This window comes from Poecilia latipinna, unplaced genomic scaffold (genome assembly GCF_001443285.1).
Source record: "Poecilia latipinna isolate Pla-1442-1.1 unplaced genomic scaffold, P_latipinna-1.0 Scaffold543, whole genome shotgun sequence".
Taxonomy (NCBI): domain Eukaryota; kingdom Metazoa; phylum Chordata; class Actinopteri; order Cyprinodontiformes; family Poeciliidae; genus Poecilia; species Poecilia latipinna.
Window position 1 is genome coordinate 1 of NW_015113159.1, and position 19,852 is coordinate 19,852.

The 19,852-nt window shown below is 45.8% G+C and overlaps 1 protein-coding gene and 1 long non-coding RNA gene across 6 annotated transcripts in view; one reads left to right on the forward strand and one right to left on the reverse strand.

Annotated features, from left to right (window-relative positions):
- Positions 1 to 154: 154 nt before the first annotated feature.
- Positions 155 to 19,852, reverse strand: part of pde4dip (phosphodiesterase 4D interacting protein) — a 59,344-nt gene continuing 39,646 nt past the window's right edge. For 2 of the 5 annotated variants that reach the window (XM_015041218.1, XM_015041217.1), the window contains exons 5-21: positions 16,599 to 16,709; positions 14,572 to 14,648; positions 13,920 to 14,043; positions 13,681 to 13,835; positions 13,434 to 13,548; positions 6,518 to 6,655; positions 6,313 to 6,432; positions 5,709 to 5,786; positions 4,856 to 5,065; positions 4,622 to 4,780; positions 3,632 to 3,727; positions 3,409 to 3,546; positions 3,159 to 3,338; positions 2,666 to 2,860; positions 1,927 to 2,154; positions 1,537 to 1,660; positions 156 to 313 (exon numbers count right to left, since the gene is read on the reverse strand). In XM_015041218.1, the coding sequence (XP_014896704.1) occupies positions 201 to 313; positions 1,537 to 1,660; positions 1,927 to 2,154; positions 2,666 to 2,860; positions 3,159 to 3,338; positions 3,409 to 3,546; positions 3,632 to 3,727; positions 4,622 to 4,780; positions 4,856 to 5,065; positions 5,709 to 5,786; positions 6,313 to 6,432; positions 6,518 to 6,655; positions 13,434 to 13,548; positions 13,681 to 13,835; positions 13,920 to 14,043; positions 14,572 to 14,648; positions 16,599 to 16,709 (2,361 nt within the window). In that variant the 3' untranslated portion in view covers positions 156 to 200. Of the gene's footprint in view, positions 314 to 984; positions 1,661 to 1,926; positions 2,155 to 2,665; positions 2,861 to 3,158; positions 3,339 to 3,408; positions 3,547 to 3,631; positions 3,728 to 4,621; positions 4,781 to 4,855; positions 5,066 to 5,708; positions 5,787 to 6,312; positions 6,433 to 6,517; positions 6,656 to 13,433; positions 13,549 to 13,680; positions 13,836 to 13,919; positions 14,044 to 14,571; positions 14,649 to 16,598; positions 16,710 to 19,852 lie in introns of those variants that run through there. The other 3 variants (XM_015041219.1, XM_015041221.1, XM_015041222.1) reach the window with 3 other exon arrangements.
- Positions 4,045 to 7,754, forward strand: LOC106952849 (uncharacterized). The gene is made up of 3 exons (XR_001426062.1): positions 4,045 to 4,056; positions 4,221 to 4,222; positions 6,899 to 7,754. It is a non-coding gene; the product is annotated as an uncharacterized LOC106952849 (long non-coding RNA).

Genomic DNA, 19,852 nt, shown 5'->3' on the forward strand with positions numbered 1-19,852 from the left:
AGTATTTAGCTGAAGCTAACGCTAAAGGGCTACACCAGCACAGTATTTAGCTGAAGCTAATGCTAAACTGCTGTACCAGATCGACATTTTACAGAACAGTCAAGTAAATTAGGACTTTATCATTTATCCAGAAAAGTTACTTTAGGGGAAGCTAAGTGTGCTGAACGTTTTCAAAGTTAGTAAAAATGCTATGCATGTGGTTAGCTAGCGACTGCTGCTGGGGTTCTTACCCGGGTACTAGACTCTTCATCACCACCATCATCATAATCAGCAGTGAACTCACTCTTCACATCTTCATCCTCACCGCTCAGCTCTGCAGGGAGAACAGATGCAGAGAAAGCAGGAAAATTTCAGCTGTGGCTTCCTGACTGACTGTTGGACTGGAAAACCTGGAAAAACCTGGAAAACCCAGCGGAACTTCCAGGAAATGCTCATTCAACATGTCGCAGATTCCAGGAGAATCTGGGGCAGAAAAACTGATTTACTGTTCAAACCTGCTGCAGTTTGAGCTCCACTGAACCCTGATTTTAAATCTGAGCTAAATGAGCGACCTTTGACCTGCATGTTTCCAACACGCCTGATTTAATTAACATTTCAATCTTCCTGATGACCAGTGAAGGGAAAATCAGTTTTGGTCTGAAGATAAATGGATCCAAAGCAAAACTGAACTTCCTGATGGTTTCATTATTCATAAAAACTGAATGTCATGTTCAAGTCTGTGAGTTATTTATGTTTGTGTGGATAAATTTAGCATTTTACCTGTGAATTAACCCACCTGGATGCAGCCAACAGGTTCAAATGACGCATTTGTTTGTTTTACTGTTGTTGCTCAATAATCACATTTGTTTCAGATGAAAATATGAGTTTTGATGTTTTACTTCATGTAAAATTAAATATATATGACTAGTTGTAGTTGCCAGAGGGAAGCGTTGCTGAGAGGAGGAATCTGGAGTCAGCAGCTTAAAATCACAAACACACGATGCAAAATCTGCAGCTTTATTATTTATTATGGAGGCTCCAGGCAGGAAAACAGCGGCAGGTACTGCGTGCGCACGCACACACACACACACTAAAACATCCCATTAATCAGTCCAGGAAACGCTGGAAAAAAGCAGCTGGTTAGATTTTCTTATTATTTCAACACAGAAAGCCAAAGTCTGAACATGCCGTTAGTCACAATAAAAACTGAATAATTATGAGCTTAGTAATATTTAACAATCGTACTTACACAAACTGATGCCAAAATGAAGCATAGTTATTATAATTTATAAAGAATGTTTTATTTACTGAAAATAATAAATCCACATAACATATGAGATTCATTAAGTTATTAGTTTCTCCATCTTATCCTCCCATCCTGCATGTAAACACAGTTTATAACTTTCATTTTATTTGACAAACATTCAGAAGGTTTTCAGGTTAGTATTTCCACCCAGATCAAGCAGCCGCTGCCCGTCGCTCCGACCCGTCACCATGGCAACAGCGCCCCCGGTGGCGCGGAGGGGAACTACAGGTACCAGCTTCTCTGATGCCCACCTCCAAACTCAGGCTGCTGGGCGGCTTCCTGCCGGACCAGAACCTCCCTCAGCTCCTGGACCTCCAGGGTCAGCCGCTCCACCAGAGGAAGGTCCGACGGGTCTGCCATCTTCCTCTGAAGGTCCTGCAGGGCAGAACCAAACCAGAACCAGCAGAACATGAGCACCAGGACCAGAACCAGCAGAACAGCAGCAGCTAGGGGGAGCTAGAGATCCCCCAAGAAAATATCAGAAGTATTATTTCCTTTTTTAGCAATATGTTCTGCAGCAGAACATACTGGCTGCTAGCCCCGCTAGCTGCTAGCCTGGTTAGCTACTAGCCCCGCTAGCTGCTAGCCCGGTTAGCTGCTAGCCCCGCTAGCTGCTAGCCCGGTTAGCTGCAGCGTCTCACCCTGATGATCTCCTCCTTCAGGCTCAGACTGCGGCTCAGATGGTCCAGCTGCTCGGCCCGACTCCTCGTCTCCTCCTGGTTCTGCTCCTCCCTCTTCAGCGCCAGGCGCAGCTCCTGCTGCAGCGCTGCGGCCGCGTCTGGCTGCGACCCGGAGCCCAGCTGCCGCTGCAGCTCCTGCACTCTGTGGGTCTGCTCTTCCAGAACCTCGGTGAGTCGGGCCGCTGAGTCCTGAGGGAGTCGGCAGCGAGTCAGAGTCCGAAACCTCTAAAGCGTCAAACTTGCATCCTAAACTAATTATTACTGAACATGTTTTGACTCTGATGGATTCCATGATTGTTTTTGTGATTTTTGAAATATTCGCAGGAAGTTTTGCGATATTATCACGTTTCAAGGAAAATGCGACTTTTGTTGCTTGACATTGACCACAAACTGCAACCTGACATTAAGTAGGAAATGCTGCCACCTGCAGGTGGGAGGTGGTATCATGTAAATCCAATGTTTGTGACAATTTTGTGGAATCAAGTCATTTTGTTGATTTTCTGTTGATTGATCTGATTTGGATCTGATTTGGCAGCAAACAGGTGAAAACTGCTTTGATTTTTAGAATCATATTTAACAGCTGTAATCTCGAAGTATTTGTGTTTTTCTGGAGTCTGGAGGGCCACATGAGAAGCTTGAGCGGGCCACAGCTGGCCCCCGGGCCTCCAGTTTGTCCACTCTGTTTAAAGTCTGGCTGTACCTGGATGTACTGGTCCCTGGAGCTGATGGTTCTGAGCAGGTCCTGGACCTGCTCCTGGTGCTCCCGGGCCTGCCGGGTCCGGTCTGACATCACTTCCTGGAAGAGGCGGTCTTTCAGCTGGAGGCGGAGCTTCAGCTCCTCCAGAACCTGACCCGGCGCCGACTGGACCTGAGGCAGCAGAGAGCAGAGCAGGTCCTGCAGGAAGCAGGAAAAATATATTATATATGCATCAACATGTAGCCTGTTAGCTTCATGCAGCTGGACTTGGCTAACGTTGTTCCTTCACTTAGACAAGAGAAGCTAACCTGTGCCAAGTAGTTTTTTATTCATTTTGGATATTTGAAATGTTTTGCAGTTCCAGTGTTAAATATTCATTAATTTTAACGTTTATTGATCTTTATTATTAGCGTCATATTAGCTGAAAATGGTCTCAAAACAACATTACTGTTCATCGTGATAACTTCTGGGACGATTCCAGGAACGTTTAAATCACCTGGGCCTCCTGCGTGCGAGCGAGCAGCGCCGCCTGCAGCTGCTCAATGATGCCGTCTCTCTCCTTCAGGATTTGACTGGTCCGCTCGTCGGCGTCCCGCTGCTGCCGCCGGACGCCGGTCCAGGCGTCGGCCAGTTGCTGCAGCTGGAGCTCCTTCCCCCTCAGCAGCGCCTCCAGGCTCTGGGTCAGACACACAGAGGGTGGGCAGGGAGCCGGAGCCGGCCCTCGCCTCGCCGCAGCGAACACTTACAGCAATGGTTTCCTCGTTGTTGGCCAGAACGCGGCGCTGCCTCTCCAGGTCGCGCTCCTTCTCCCGCAGCAGCAGCTGCAGCTGCCGACTCGCCGCGTCTCGCTGCTCCGCCGAGCGAAACTTCTCGTCAACGGCTCGCTGCAGGGAGGCAGGACCAGCAGGACCGGTCAGGTTTTAGTTTCAGTTAATGATGATGAAGTTAAATCGGAGGGTCTGCGTTCACCTCCAGCGCTCGGTCTCTCTCCGTTATTCGCTGCCGCAGTTTCTGCAGCACAGAGTCTCTGTTCTCCTTCGGTTCCTTCAACATCTCACCGTATTCCTGCAGCACAGATCAAACCAATAAGTTTATTTAATAATGGAAGAAAAGGAGGAGAAACTGTTTACAGAGACTTTTATATTAGTCTAGAAGAATAAAATACAGAAAATGATGAAAACACCTTCATGAGAGAAATACATTAATATGGAAGAGAAAATTTAATATTTGTTTAGTAAATTTTGAAAAAGTTAAATGTTGAAGCAAAAAGGAACTGTTCATAATTTAATGAACATGAATCCTAAGTCTAGAATTTTGTTCAAACTGTTTTTTGTACAACACTGAAATGAATCAAATGAATCTTGATAACATTTAAACTGACGTCGTTTTAAGCCGTTTGTTTCACACCGTATTTATGACGATTGGTTTATAAATGAACCTGAAGCTCAAACTGCTGATCGTCTTAAACGTTTTGGTTGAATCAGAGAAACTCCCAGCTCTCCGTTTGGTCTTCATATTCTGTGTTTTAAGTACGTTGTGTTTTCCACAGGTAGCTGAGTGGTCAGCTACATAAATTTCATCCCGTGTGCAGGAGCCCGTCCCTGATTGGCTCCAGCAGACGACGGAGACGTCCCATTGGTGGCCTGCTGACTTCCTGCCTGACCTCCACCGGCCTCACGCTGCTGGTCGGTTAAACACTTTGAGTTTCCTCAGTTTCCTGTTTCCCTTAACTGGGTTTAGTCATTTGGTTTATTTGCTTTCAAATAGGTTAGTCCTGGTTAGTCCTCAGTTTCCTTCAGTTTATTCTTTGTGGCTCTGAAGCCTCTTGTTGTAACATGTCGGTCAAAAATACATCTTTTTACAATAAATAACATGATAAAACGTTAAACTTTGTCTCCTTCATGTTTTGATCTGGTCACTGCAGTGACTCTGCTCTGCTGCTGCAGTTTGACCTCTGACCTGAAGCAGCTGCTCCTTCAGCTGCAGGTCGGCCCTCAGCTCCGCGACGCTGCGCTCTCTCTCCTCCCTCTCCCGCCGTCTCTCTTGCTCGCCCTCGCTCAGCTGGTCCTCCCTCGCCTGCAGGTCGGACCGGACCGTCTGCAGAATCAGCTGCAGCTCCTGGACACAGAAACCCATCAGAACCTCTGCTGCAGGCGCCGGCGTCCGGCCGGGTCAGTCGGCGGCTCTGCTGACCCGGTTGTGTCGCTCCGTCTCCCTGCGGTGCTGCAGCGCCCCCTGTAGGTCTCTCTCCAGCCTCTCCAGAGCCCGGTTCTGATCCTCCTGAGCGCGGTCCGCCCGGCGCTGAGCGCGCTGGGCCGCCTGCAGCTCCAGCTGAGCCTGGAACAGCGCCCCCTGCAGGGCCAGAACCTCGCCCTGACCCGGAGCCGCCTTGGTGCCGGACAGCTACGGGTTGGGGAGGGGCAGCGGGTCAGTTAGCTGCACTGCATTTTGCTAACGTCAAAGAAGCAGCTGTGGCGTCTCCACAGATCACATGAAGCAAAAACAGAAAATTAAACCAAATATTTCTGTTTACATAAGGCACTGAAGTAACCATGAGATAAACTCATGATTCAGCCAAGGTGGCGCTAGCGCTCATCATCTATCAGCCAATAAGAGGAGACGTCTGCGTCTGAGTCAGAGCAACAAGCCCCGCCCACTTGGAGCAGCTTTTTAGGGAAACTATGGTCGGCCATTTTACATTAGCCTCTCAGTTTCTACGCATTTCAATTAAACTAAACTTTTTCTGCGATGCTGTGAACCGCACTGGAAAAACAACAACAGACCACTTCCTGTCACTTCCTGTCACCTTCTTTGTCGTTTCCTCCAGCAGTAACAGCCGGATGTTCATCATGTGACGTGATGTGAAAATAAATCTGTCCACCAGAGTTTTGTGAAATTTTATTCCCATACGGCTGAAAAACGATATCTTAGCGCAGAAGGCTTCTATCAAAACGGGAGTTTTTATGTAATTTGCTCATTTCTGTTGGTGATTTTGGTTCCAGTAACTCTGTGATTGATGGAAACGGTTTCAGACGACGGCTCAAACCTGGCTGCGGTCAGCGACCTCCCTGAGGGAACGCAGCGCCTGGTTCTGCTCCTCCAAGGCTCTGCTCAGATCAGAAACCTGCAACACATGAACCCGGAGATGCAGCTGTTACTCATCCAGCGCAGGAACAAACTCTGAACAATCAAAACCTCTTTATTCTGTCTGTGTCGGCTGCGCTACGCACAGGCCCGTTGCCATAGCAACAACAGCTCCACTATCGAATCGGGATTCAAAAACACTCAAACATTTCCACACCACGATCAGAACATTCAGTCCGTCACAGATCCACGTTTTCAGGCTTGATGTTTATTTTGTGATAATTAATAACTGATAGTTTTTAAATTCTGCTGCATCTACATGTTACGATTGTCAAAGTCAAGCTAGCATAACTGAGCTACGTGCCTCTTCTGCTTATTGTTTCATAATTTTAACTTTTTCCTGACCTTATTATCTGTCAGTATTGACATTTGGTAGCAAAGCACTGCGTCTGTTTTCCTTTCACATATCAGAGGTACGTTGAAGCGCATTACGCTAATAGCAGCTAGCAGCAGTGTTAGCTGTTAGCCAGCAGCTTTTAGCATGCGGCGCGTTATGCTGCTCTCACCTCCGTCTCCTTGGAGCCGACGCCGTCAGTCAGGTTCTGGATGAGCCTCTCCTGCTGCTGCGCCTCATCCTGCGCCGAGCGCAGCTGCAGCTCCATGGCAGCCAGATGCTCCTGCAGCTTCTGCAGACCAGACAGAAACATCCTCAGCATCTCGGAACCGGACCGGCTCGGGAGCCGGTTCCGGCCCTGGAGCCGGGTCTGGTACCTGGTTCCGAGCCTCGCTCTCCCTGATGTTGACCTGCAGCGATCGGACCTGGTTCTGGGCCTGCTGCAGCTCTGCCACACACTGACCTGCGGCGCTCTGGTACCGACTGAGCTGATCATGCTGCTCACCGATCAGCCGCTGGGAAACGCATCAGGAAAAACAGGAAACGCATCAGGAAAACAGGAAACGCATCAGGAAAAACAGGAAACGCATCAGGGAAACAGGAAACGCATCAGGGAAACAGGAAACGCATCAGGGAAAACAGCCCGGCGCATCAGGAGCAGAAATCTGGTAAAACCCCAGACATGTTTCAGTTTAAACGACTCTCAGAAAGTCAGACTTTTCTGACCGAATCTCATTTTTACAAAGTTTAAAAAGCAGAAAAGCTGCTGGAGGAAACGGCTGGCTGCTTCTGATCGAACCTCTGACTTCATTTGCGTCATGGTTCTACGAGCGCACAGTGAAACTAATGCCAACATGGAGGACGCGGCGCTGCTGCTGGTTCTGAAGGACGAAGTGAAAGTCGGCTGATGTCCCTGCAGGAAGTGGTTCCTGTAACTTCCTGCTTTTGGGACTCAGATCCTGGTTCTGCTTTGCTCGGTTAAAACATGAAGCTGAATACAGAAAAGGTTGTAAATGAAAATGTTTTTATTGCTCAGAAAAGGTGAAATGTTTTTGTTTTCTTCTGAAAACTCAAACTGGAGCCTTTTTATACGTTTTCACTTTTTTCACAAGTAAATTGTGTCAAAACGATTTGAAGTTTTTAATTTATGATCCCACAAAAACAAAATCAGATGTTTTAAATTAAAATAGTTCATGGTTTGTTTGTTGTTGAAGAAGCAGTATTTTTGTTGAATTTAGTTTTAAAATGTTTTTTTTGGCCAGCCTGCTTCAGCTGCTCGTTTTCCTGGTGGACGTTCAGCGGATGATCCTGGATCCTAACTGGTTTCACTGGTTGGATTTCTGGCTGCCTTCCACAGGGAAACTGATTTGGGAGCAGCTCTTTTCCTCGTTCCTTCGGCTCCAGCAGCAGCCGCCTCCGATTTGCTGAAATCTGCCTGGAGATTCCTCGCTCCGCTGGGTAAACTGGGTAAACTGGGAGCTCTCTGCCACATCCAGGCCCATCATTTACATCACAATGGGAGTTATGAGGGCCGCCGCGTGGAGACTGTTGCCAAGGCGACACAGGGGTTGCTAGGATACGGATGTTGGGGAGTGGTAATGGAGGAGCAACAGGGAAAAACTCCTGTTCCCATTTTGAATCCAGAGAGGGATGTCCAACATGCGACCCGGGGGCCGTTTGTGGCGCTTAGGCTGATTTTTTGTGGCCCCCCAACTGAAGTTTGAGACTGATACAAATTTATCCGGTCCATCCAAGGTGGTTGATGCAGATTTACTTTTTATACATTTATTACAGACATAATTTTCTTACGAGTGAAAATGTAAAGCACAAAGTATTCACCGTTTTATAAGAAGTAAAACCTCGTTTATCCAGAGTTTTACTGAAAAGCCAACTTTGCTGAACCCAAATCAGTAAATTTATTTAATTTATTAAAGATGGTTAAATATTAGTGTCTTAAAGTATAACTGGAAATAAATGCGCTCTAAATATTAAATGTGTGAAATGTCTTTCTGCTATTTCAGCCAAATCATCCCTTTCCTAAACATAAACATTAACTACTGTATTTGCTTGATTTTAGTTCTTTTTATTTTTATTTTTCTGGCCCACTTACGGATGGGCGACATCATGGGCGTAAAATTTTAATCAAAATGTTTTGTAGCTATATCGGAACATTATTCAAAAACCTATGTTGCTACTTTTTTAGTGAACTATGTGACATTATAACAGATGTTAAATCCAGAAAAAATCAACTAGAAATGCTCAGTTCCCCAACATGTGGCGCCCTCTTCAGGCGGCGCCCCTTGGCGCATGCCCACTTTTCCCGCCGCTGCGCCCTGATGGGGACCAGCCTGGGGTCAGGGGTCTCCTGGACTCCATCTACCTGCTGGAGGCGGAACGGGCCGCACTGGAGGTAATCATCCAGCCACTGCTCCTCCAGCTCCTCCAGCTCCGCCTGCAGCTCCTCCTCCGGACAGAGCACCACCACCTCCGGGACGGCCGGGTGGAGGGACAGGCTCGGATCCAGCTTGCCTTTGACCAGAACCGGGAGCTTGCTGCCCCTGGGCGGGGTCACCGGCCGGTACTCCCAGCCCCGCAGGAGGCCCAGCAGCACCTCCGCCCCGGACAGGGAGCTCCCAGTCTGGGGTTTTCTCCAGAAGGGACCCGCCTCCTCCGGGTTCGGGTCCGGTTCCTCCTTGGTTCTGTGGAGCTCCAGAGACTCCACGGAGGATGCGGGGCTGTGGCTCCGTTTGTCCGCCTCGGCGGTTCTGCTCAGGTCCTCCACCCCCAGAGCGGAGGCGGAGTAGCGGGTCGACGGCCCGCAGGAGGTGCTTCTGCGCCCGAACCTTCTCGGAACCTTACAGACCGCCTCGTAGTCCGAGTCCGCGACCCGCAGCGCCGCGCAGCCGCGGCACCTGCGGGGCTTGTGGCCGGCCTCGGCTCCGGTGCAGTGGTGGAGCGGCTGGTCTGGCGCCGCGTCCTCCCGATCCGCCCAGGACTCGAACCCGGAGAACACCAGGTCGTCCTGGATCAGGTCCGAGTAGCTGCCGTCCAGGTCTGCGTCCTCCCCGCCGGCCTCCCCCGGGTTGCTCCTGCGGTACAGCCCCGCGATGCAGAGCCGCAGCCGCTCCTTCTCCAGCAGCAGCCGCTGCAGGCGCTCCAGGGACAGCGCCTCCACCCGGGCCACCACCGTGTCGAACCGGAACATCCGCTCCAGCATGAAGGCGCACTTGGAGCAGGCGAACTCCCCGCGGCCGTCCCGGCCCAGCCCGCGGCCCAGGGCGTGTGCCAGCAGCACCTGCAGGCTCAGCTTGGCTGCGGGGTGGAAGATCCAGCGCCGCTGGTTCCCGCACAGTTCCCGGGCGCAGATCCGGCAGGCTTCCTTCATCCTCACCGCGTCCAGCATCCCGCAGGGGTCAGAGGTCACGATTGGTCTTCAGGTCTTTAATTAAAACCGATTTAAATCATGAATGAAGCCGCAGGGCTGATGGAGATGCAGATGGAAGAAGCTGCGGGGCAAATCTCGCCGGATCCCGCAGGCGGATCGTGAATCACGCAGATTCTCCTCCTGGGCTGTGATTTTTTTTTTCTTTCCCCCGGAAGGTTTCATGGAAATGAAAGCGCGGCTCCTTTAAATCTTCCCATGACAAAGAAAATAAATTCCGGTTTTCCTTGTCCAGGGTCAGAATCTTTACGGTTCCGGTTCTGGTTCCGGTCTCAGTTAACGGCAGAACCGGCCGCGGACGGAGCGGAACCGCTGCTTTCACTGCGAGGAGGCGACGGAGAGGAACACAAAGATTCTCTATGTCAGACAGGATGCGTCACTCCGCAACCAAAGATCATATGTATGAAGGAAGATGCTCCACTCCAAAAACTACAAAAATCCCCGATGAATGGCTGTACTGTGACTGTGACGCCACCATGTGGCCAGGTCGTAGAATGCAGCTTTTATCAGAGACATGGAGAAACCACTATTTTTATTACTTATGCGTAGCTGCAGAAATTCAACCGTGTCTTCCTCTTTTTATGATTAAATATTCAAAAATAACATTTCATTTCCCCAAAAATGTTTAATATATGTAAAATGCCTTCACTGAGAGAAAAGTGTAACATGAGTCAATATCAGTTTCCACAAACTGATATTTATTTATTTACTTTGATATCAATAGACTTTTGTCCTTAATACCGTTTAAATAAATCTGTTGCAGTATTTAGCATCATGTATTAAACACTCTGCAGACTCACATGAAAAAAATTCAAATACTTCATGAAATTCCCCAAGAAAAAAAAAACGAGGCAGACTTTAAAGGCTACTGAATCAGAAAGCAGATTGTCGTTTATGTTCTGATCTGGAATTTGTGGAGGAGTGAGACCTCTTGAAAACGAAGAGCGGTTTCTCTGCCCTGGTCTTCACCTCACTGTCTGTATACAACCAGGAAATGTCCTCCAGAAATTAATCACTTCCTCCTGGGAAATAAAAAGTATCCTGACAGCGAGCTTTTGGTTACCGGTGGCAACCGATGGTAGAATCTGGAAATAAAAATCCTCTGGATTTAAAACATCAAGCTTTTCTGGTGCAGGTTGGACTGGATTTGGTTTTGAAGGACAGAATCTCCTGCTGCAGTTTTGGAGAAAAGCTTCCACTCAGCCTGTTGTCTTAAAGGGACAGTACACCTCAGAATAAGCGGAAATATTTCACTAAGAGAGGAAAGTTTCCCCAGCAGAGAGACTGGGACCAGTGATGGGAAGAAACAACAAGCAGTAGCAGTCAGTCTACCAACGTTCCTGAACAGGCCTCTGCGGCTTTATGTCAGTCTCACGACCGTTACGACACGCTAACATCCATTACTCCACAGCAACACTTCCTGGATGACATCATCACTGCTAATCCACCTCCTTTGCTTTTGACGCTCCTCTTTAAATGTGTCTGGTTTTACAGCCAGAGAGACGGAGTTGGGATCAGATCCTTAACCTCTGGCTGGGTGTTTGTTTGGGCTTGAAGGTCATCCGTTTTGTTTGCCAAAGATCTTCTATTTCCCGTCGTGAAGGACGGAAGAGACGCTTCGAATTTCCTGCTTCTCCTTTCCAGTTCCTCTGGGATTTCAAGTCAGAGTTCAGGTATTATTTGTAAAAAAAAAAATCCCACATTGTTGCCATGGTAACGCACCCTGAAAGTTAAAAATGGACGGGAATCGTTCCAGCCGAACAGCATCCAGAACCAAACATGGAAACGACTCGACCCAGAAAACGGTGCCGCCATCAGCAATGCTAATCTAAGGATTCAGAATCTAAAGAAGTTTAAAAAATATTGCATGAATAAATATCTAAAGCTCTTCTTTTACTCTATTTTTATTGATATTAATCATGTTTTAGCTGCTTTGGATTTTTGTTTCCACATGGCAGAACACAGGGAGCCAAATAAGGGTGGAAGTTTATCGTATCGTTTATCACTTATCGTGATAAATTTCTTAACATGATCATTTTGTCACAGTAAATTCCAAACAATGATGTTCAAAATCCACTAAAACTGACCTTATTCTCAGGATTATTGGCTACATTATTTTCTATAAATACCAGGAAACGTGAAGGTAAAGACTGGTGTCCTAAATGAACTCGCTGCAAGTGGGAACGTTTTAAAGATCAGTTTCTGTGGGGCTCTTATTGCTGTGACACTCAGTCATTTATATCACAACAGAATCGCACCATGACGTCCCGTCCATTAACTGGTTCATGCCCGTTTCCGGGGCAACCGGAGCGCCTGGTTTCACCGCCTCACAGATAAACCAAACGTCTCCATCCGTCACAGCGAGCAGCATCTATGTTGATAGATCTACGGCCATGTGGGGTTTGTTTTCCTGGACCGCCACCGGATCCACATCCGTCACCGTCCGGACGCCACGGCAACCATCCATCGTCTGGGACGAGGCTCGCAATCAAAGATCAATTAATCCCAATCAGAGGGAAGTGCCAAACATGGCCGACCGACGGCGGCGGAGACGGACGAGCCGTCGCCATGGTTTCTTCTCCCGCTCCTCATTGTTCCGAACGGTCAGCGGATCGCGATCACAAACTAATTTACTGACGAATGTTTGCGTGTTATTACAAACAGAAGTTTTAATGTAACATTTTAAAAACTGAATAAACTTTAAAAAGTACATCTGTCTGCTGCAAGGCGCAAAGAAAACAGAAAAATAAAATAAATTCTGGTTATTTAGATAAAATGTGCATAAAAACCAGATTAATCATTCACAGCAGATTTTATCCTGATGCACCAGCAGGTGGCGCTACAACATATTAAACATTTTAAAAATAAACAGATTATAGGAGTTTCTGGGGTTTTATTCAGTGCGGTAAAAGCAGTAAATACCAACTGTGTGTCGTTTTATGAGGCTGGTTTTACCTTCAGGAGGAAGACGAATGACTCCAAACATTTTGGTCAACCTCAGGAAGATTTCAGGCTGAAACATTTTGACTTTAACTTCCCTAATGCAGTCGATTGGCTTCATCAAACATGTTTGAGGAAATTCAGCGGCCATGATGAAGCCCAACTGAGACAAAACAGAAAAGATCAGAGGTCCGAACACACGACCCTGTGGGATTCCATCATCGTTTCAGCAGAAGCTGCTCAGACGTCTGGTGGTTTAAATGCTTCTAATTTAACATTTTGTTCTTAGTTTCAGTCATTAACATGAAGGAAATCTCTCTCAGGGGTTCAAACTCCAACTCCAGAAAAGTTAAATAATTTACCGAAAAACATAAATATTAAATATGTTTCAACTTTGACTAGACATTTTTTTAAAATACACATCAAGTTTATTTAATATTCTTAAAGCCTCATTAATTATGGAATAATTAAATCCACTGCACTTTAAAAGCTTAAAGCTGTTTTGTTGTTGTGTTTAATCAGATCAGCTGAATAAAATTATTTCAGCCAAATATTTGTTTTAATTAGTTTTGATTAATTCATTATATGGATTTATTGCAGTAAAACCTTTTCTTGTACGATTAATTACACGTTTTTATATAAAAGTTCCAGTTGGAACTTTTGTAATTGCATGTTTCAGGTACACCTGTATATCTGACGCACAAGCTACATTCGCTAGCAGCAACAGGCGATGAAGCCGCTTCTCTCTGACGCTGGACTGGCTCGTTTAGTCGATAAAGATTCAGATTAAAATCTGATTAATTATTTACAGACTTCATTAAATATTTTCACATTTTTCATTAGTAAAATCTTCAGTGTGAAGTTTTATTTCTGCTCTAGCCGTCAGGAAAGACAGATGGGGGAAAAAATACCTCAGCGCCTCGTTCTCTGTTCTCCAGTGAGGATGAAAGGTCATGAACTTTGACCTGGAGCTCTTCGACCTGGAGGCTTAGCGACTGTTTCTGCTGCACCAAATCCTCAATCAGCCTGAAACAGGAAGTGGAGCGAAGCTCAGAGGTCTGAGGGCAGAACTCACCCAGAACCAGATCTACATGAAGTCTGTGGTGAACTGATGTTCGGTTTGTGTTGAAGAGGAAGAGTGAAAAGGTTTCCAGTCACCTGTCTGCGTCAGTCGGACTCGTCTGGACTCGAGCCGAGTCTCCGTGTTCCTCCATCTTCTCCAGCATCTCCCTCTGCAGAGCCAGGCTGCGCTGGGCCTCGGCGTCCGCCAGCGACGCCATGCGCCGGGCCTCGCTCCGGGCCGCCTCGGCCTCCTGGACCACACAACCACAACGCTCAGGTGTTCAGTTCATGATGACCGTTTCTGGATATCAGCCAATCAGGAAGAGGCTCTGGACCTTTTGCAGCAGCTGAACTTTGTCCTCCAGCATCTCCTGCATGTGTCTGACCTCGTCCTGCCGCTCCAGCAGGCGGCGCTGCAGCTCTGCTTCATTCTGATTGGACAGGACCTCGGCTGTGGATCTGAGTGGGTCAGAACATCAGCTGCTGTTTCAGCGAAGCGGCAGAAACAATTCAGCTCCTAAACATCAACGATTCTCTTGTATTTATAAAGAGAAAATCTCAAAACATGTTTTTTGTTGTAGATGGATATTTCTGGCGGTTATTATCCGAGTCATTTTTCCTCCAAACAGGATTTAAAACCAGGAAGTAAAAAAGACAGAAATGCTTTAACAGTCATGCTGAAGGGACACATTTTGCTCTATTTAGTTTAAAAAGCAAAAAACTTACATTTAAATTGATCACAAAATACAAATGTATAATTCATTAGATATCTGAAAACCCCAAATCTGTGACCCAGGCTGAGGATTTAATATTTGACGTAAAACAGGATCACCATCAGCTTCAGCTTAGCAAGCGGTGGGTTTAAAACGTTGTCTCTGTGCAGACATTCGGTCTGGTCTGAAGGTTTTCCTCAGCTGAAATGAAGCCGACACCGGCCCTTTAAGAGCACCCAGCAGGCGGGAGACGTGAAGTGGGTCGGCTACTCACAGCGCCCGGTCCAGAAGCTCCTGCTTCTCCTGCAGGTCCTTCTTCAGACTCTCAACCTCCACCTTCAGCTCAATGTTCTGCAGGACAAATGGGAAGAACGATGAGAAACGTCTGACCACTTCCTGCTCACATCCTGTTTACTTCCTGCTCACGTCCTGTTTACTTCCTGCTCACATCCTGTTTACTTCCTGCTCACATCCTGTTTACCTCCTGCTCACATCCTGTTTACTTCCTGCTCACATCCTGTTTACTTCCTGCTCACATCCTGACCGCTTCCTGCTCACATCCTGGCCGCTTCCTGTTTACTTCCTGCTCACATCCTGTTTACTTCCTGCTCACATCCTGATTACTTCCGGCTCACATCCTGACCACTTCCTGCTCACATTCTGACCGCTTCCTGTTTGCTTCCTGCTCACATCCTGACCACTTCCTGTTTACTTCCTGCAGGTTCAGAGTTTCTTTCCCTGGACTCAGGATCAGATTCCAGAGGTCAGAGGTCATCATCAATATGTTTAAAGCTAAAGCAGCGCAGTCTAAGTTTTTGCAGTGAGTTGACTAACACCAAATTTTGGTTGACCTCTGATGACCTCTGGAAACTTTTTAAATAATATCTTTAAAAAGTTTTTACTGCACAAACATTTGACACCAGTTCTGGATTTGGGTGATGTGAGGTTGACCTTTTGACCTTTAAACTTTCACTAATATCTTCAAAGCAAAAGCAGCACAAACAAACGTTCGACACCAGTTCTGTTAGATCTGAGATACAGATCTACGTTTTCCAGCCATTCTCCAGGGTGGAGGAACGACAGAACCAGAACCAGAACCAGAACCAGCGACCTCTCCTCTGGGTTTGTGTTTGTTTGGGTCTAATCTTGGCTCCTCCACCTGCTGCGTCTGTAACAACATCCAGCAGCGCCTCCACTTTTAGCCCCTCGCTCCGTCTGCAGCAACAAACCGGACCGGACCGGACCGGACCGGACCAGCGGCTCTGCTCACGTGCAGCAGGTCGCTGACCCACTGACACACAGACACAGGTGTCCGGTTCAGATCCAGAGCAGGGCTAAAAATGGAGCAGGGCAGAATGTGGGTCAATGGGCTGCAGACGCACAAAATAAAAAGATTATTTTTAATATTTTACAAAGAAACGACGAGTTTATACTCTTTAACCTTCTGATTTTATTCTCCACAGATCTGACCGACGTTGGTCTCTCCTTCAAATCTCAACAAACTGGTGACAAATTATGTTTATTTTAAAAAAAATACTGAGTCAAAACTTTAGGTTTCCATATTCCAGGAAGTAAATGGAAACATGAAATTATCAATAATCCACCAGTTATTACACTCATAATTATGACGACACATTAGCGTCAGTAGACAGAAAAGGAGTACATTTCTGTCCAAAATTTAGAAACTCTCATTAATTTTAGACGTTTTCTAGAAAAAACTCAGATTTCTGAGCTCCAACAAGTTCAAAATTTGCAAGTAAAAAACTCAGAAAATTTGAAATAATTCTCAGAAATTTGAAGGAAAAAACCCCCAGAAAATTTCAAGAAGTTGAAAATTTTGACTTTTGAAACTCAGAAGATTTTTTTTTTTCTGTCTCCAACGGTCCCAACGCCGTCATGAAACATCCATGATCATAACAAGAAACCCGTATTTAACATATTTAATTTAAACAGTGGATGAACAACCATTATTTATTTAAATTCAACAAAAAGCAAAACTAGCATCAAGAACAAAAACACCAAAAATTAACTGACTGATAATATCATATATGATAATCACATGTTCATTCATGCTACTATTATATCAAAGATATTAATAAATTGGACGGAGGATTTAATAAGGTTTTATATTTGATTTTTATAACCTTTGTTCTTTTTCCATTTTTTCTCTGATATTTTAGTTGTTTGAAATAAATAAACATTTGGTTTCAAAGATATTAACAAATGTCTCCAGAGGTCACCCGGTCCCACAAATGTCCTAGTTAAAGTCTGCTGTGAGTCTCTCTGGGTTCTGCCACTCACCGCCCTGTGGACGCCGTCGCCGCTCTGATCAAACTTCTGCTGGATCTTCTCCTCCAGGAAGTAGATCCGCAGCTTCAGGCTGAAGTTCTCCTTCTTCAGGTCGTTCAGGTGCTGTGAGACGGTGCGGTAACCACGGAAACCAGAGTTAGCCATGAGCAGCGGCGCCGCGGGGGCCTCTACAGACCCCATCACACCAGAAACTACCGAATGTCCTGAAGAAACGCAACACAAGCTGAGCAACTGCAGCACAGCTGAATGAAGCTATCGCTAACGCTAAGACAGTCTGGTCAGGGTGGGATCAGCTGGGAGGGGCAACAGGGGCTTCTGTTTTACCCCCAGAGAGAGAGAGATGAAGAATGTGAGAGCAGAGCGTCTGATGAGAACCAACAGAAGCTCTGACTGACTGCAGCTAACAGAAGGAGGCAGAGCAGAAAAAATCATGCAAGAGTAAAACGTATTTGGTAAAAAGTCGACTCAAGTCCTGAGTAACTGATCAAATTATCAATAATTTAATACTTTAAAGTTACACCAATCCACTTGGGAAATCTACATGAACAACGATTGCTCTAGAAAAGGAATCATCTCCAAACTACATAGCATGTTAGCGGAGGGATCCTCTGAGTCTGGAGGGAGGATGTCTAGGAGAACCTGCCTCCAGCACCACCAAAGTCCTGCAGCAGAACTACTGAGGACGTTTGTGACGCCAGGACAGCTTCATGCAGACAATGGTGCCGTCCCAGAGCCGAGGACAAGGAAACGCTCTTACGTCGTGTCTGGAAATGCAACAAAGTTCAACAACAAGGAGGGAGAGGAGAGTAGCTCTGGAGGCACCAAATGGTTCGTCCAGAAAAATAATTACTGCTGGGTTTATGCTCACTGCTCGCAACTGAGTAAAAGTAACTAGTTACTACCCAACTGAGGCTAACCGTAAACCGGATCTGGTTCTCCTGGAGGTCAGAGGTCAAAGATCAATCACCTGGATTCATTTGGTCTCGTTTTAATTTATCATGCGATTCATTGATTTATTGCAACAGGCCTGCTAAAGTACATTGTAGGAATAAATAATAAAAAACATTAAAAACTAAAAATAAAACACTATAAACGTACAAAAGAAAATAAAATACATTAGGGATTCCTAAAATACAATTTTATATTTACAAATGTTAAGTTGAATGTTTCATGTAAAGACTTTAGCAAACAATAAATAAATTCCAAATAAATAATTCTAAAACAAAATAACAAAAATGTTCTGGCAATAAGGATCAAACTGTAAATAAGCATAAAATTAAACTAAAATATCATCAACGTTAGTAGCAAAGATTTTGTGGATAAACGAAGAATTTGACTCACAACGTAAATGTTAAATTTCATAAAATAAACTAAATGATTCACATTCAGCACAGGATTCAGTTCAACAGAAACATTGATTGGAGCCACGGACCGTGACCTTTGACCTCTGATGCGTGTTTCTGGTCAGATGCAGAAGCGGCCTGACCCTCTGCCAGCGTTCAGGTGAGTTCAGCTGCAGCGGCGTTTGGGTTTTTCCTCCCGTCTCTGAATGAAGGCCTTGTTTAACCACCGCTATGATCCGGCCACAGGGAGGCGCTGTGGCTCCAGCAGGCCTGGCTGCAGGAACCATGCAGAGCGTTCAGCGCCTCGTCTTCAGATGAACCCGAACAAACTGCGCTAAGAGCTGCAGGGACGTCTGCAGCGCCGCATTAACAACAACACAACTTATTAATGAGGGCAGCTCAGCAGCTGAATGTCGGCAACATGACCCAGACACCAGTTCTCATGATTTTTATCAGATTTGATCAGAATCTCCTTTTGCTCCTTCTGTCTCCTCAGTTATGAACTAATTCATCTCAAAGCAGATCACTATAAATACCTGCAGGATCATTTTCAGGTTGCTGCGGTTGTTGGCCATAAAGAGATCTAAAAATAAAAACGGATTGAATTTCCTCAGACAGCTGCAGCTTCTGGCTGCGCTGCTGCATTCCTCATTTAATATTTCATATTAAACAAACTGAAAAACACGACACAGTTCTGCTGAATTTCACCCGTTTTCCGCCTGAATTAGCAGCTTTTAGCTAACGGCAGGATTTTCATACAATCTGCCACAAACAGAGCAGACCAACAGAAGGTGGCGCTGTCGCTCTGGTTCTATTAAATCTACATAAAAATGGACGCCGTTTGTAAAGTTACAGTCACAAATTAACAGCAATAATTTCAGAAATTTAAAAAACATTTGTTTGTTTGTCTGATTCATTCAGTTATAAATGTCAAAGGTTGTAACTAAATAAATGGAGTCAGGCTAAATATTTAGTTAGCAAGCTAAATATAAAGCTCCAAACTAAGTATTTAGTGAAGAAACAATATGTATTTCATTGGACAAACTAAATAATTATCTACTATCTAAAAATTAAGAAACAAGCTCAATATTTACTAAATAAACACACCAAGCTAATTCTTTTTGTTTGCTAAAATATCTAGCTTAATTATTTTTAGTTATTAACCAAATTAATATTTACTTTGAAACTGATATTTATAAACTAATTAATAACATGGTGAAACTATGACCTTGACAGGCAACATAATCCAGATTATTGCTGTTCATTTCTGACAGATTTCCTCCAGAAGCTTCAGGTCAGATTACATCAGGATGGCACGTATGAGCAGAACTTCCTGTTTCTGGGTTTTCAGTCAGAAAGACGTTCAAACTGCAGCAAAGAGCTAAACAAATATAAATTGAACCAGAAACACTGAAAAACTTTCATTTCCACAGAAAATCCAAACATCAGTGAAATTCCTGCCAGACGATTCCAGGTTTTCCTGTCAGACTGTTAGCAGTGCTGAATAACTGAAGTGGAAACTTCAGCGCAGTCACTCGGGTCCAGGACCTGAAAACCCAGAACGCCAGCGGCTCGTCCAGAGGTCAGAGAGAAACGATCAGAACAGGAAGTGGGATTAAAATGAAATCAGCCAAACTGTCCAGGAACACCGAGACCCCACTGAGCCTCACACAGGATCTTCATGGCTGACCGAAGCCTGGCCCCACGAGGGGCAACGCTGTTTTGGGGTCAGGGGTCAGATTTAGGGCTAAGGTGTGAATTGAGTTAGGATGAGGTTTAGGCTGCAGAAATTAATGGAAGTCAATGGAAAGTCCCCACAAAGATAGACATGCAAGTGTGTGTGTGTGTGTGTGTGTGTGTGTGTGTGTGTGTGTGTGGACTGGCATGGCCCTTGGAGTTTTC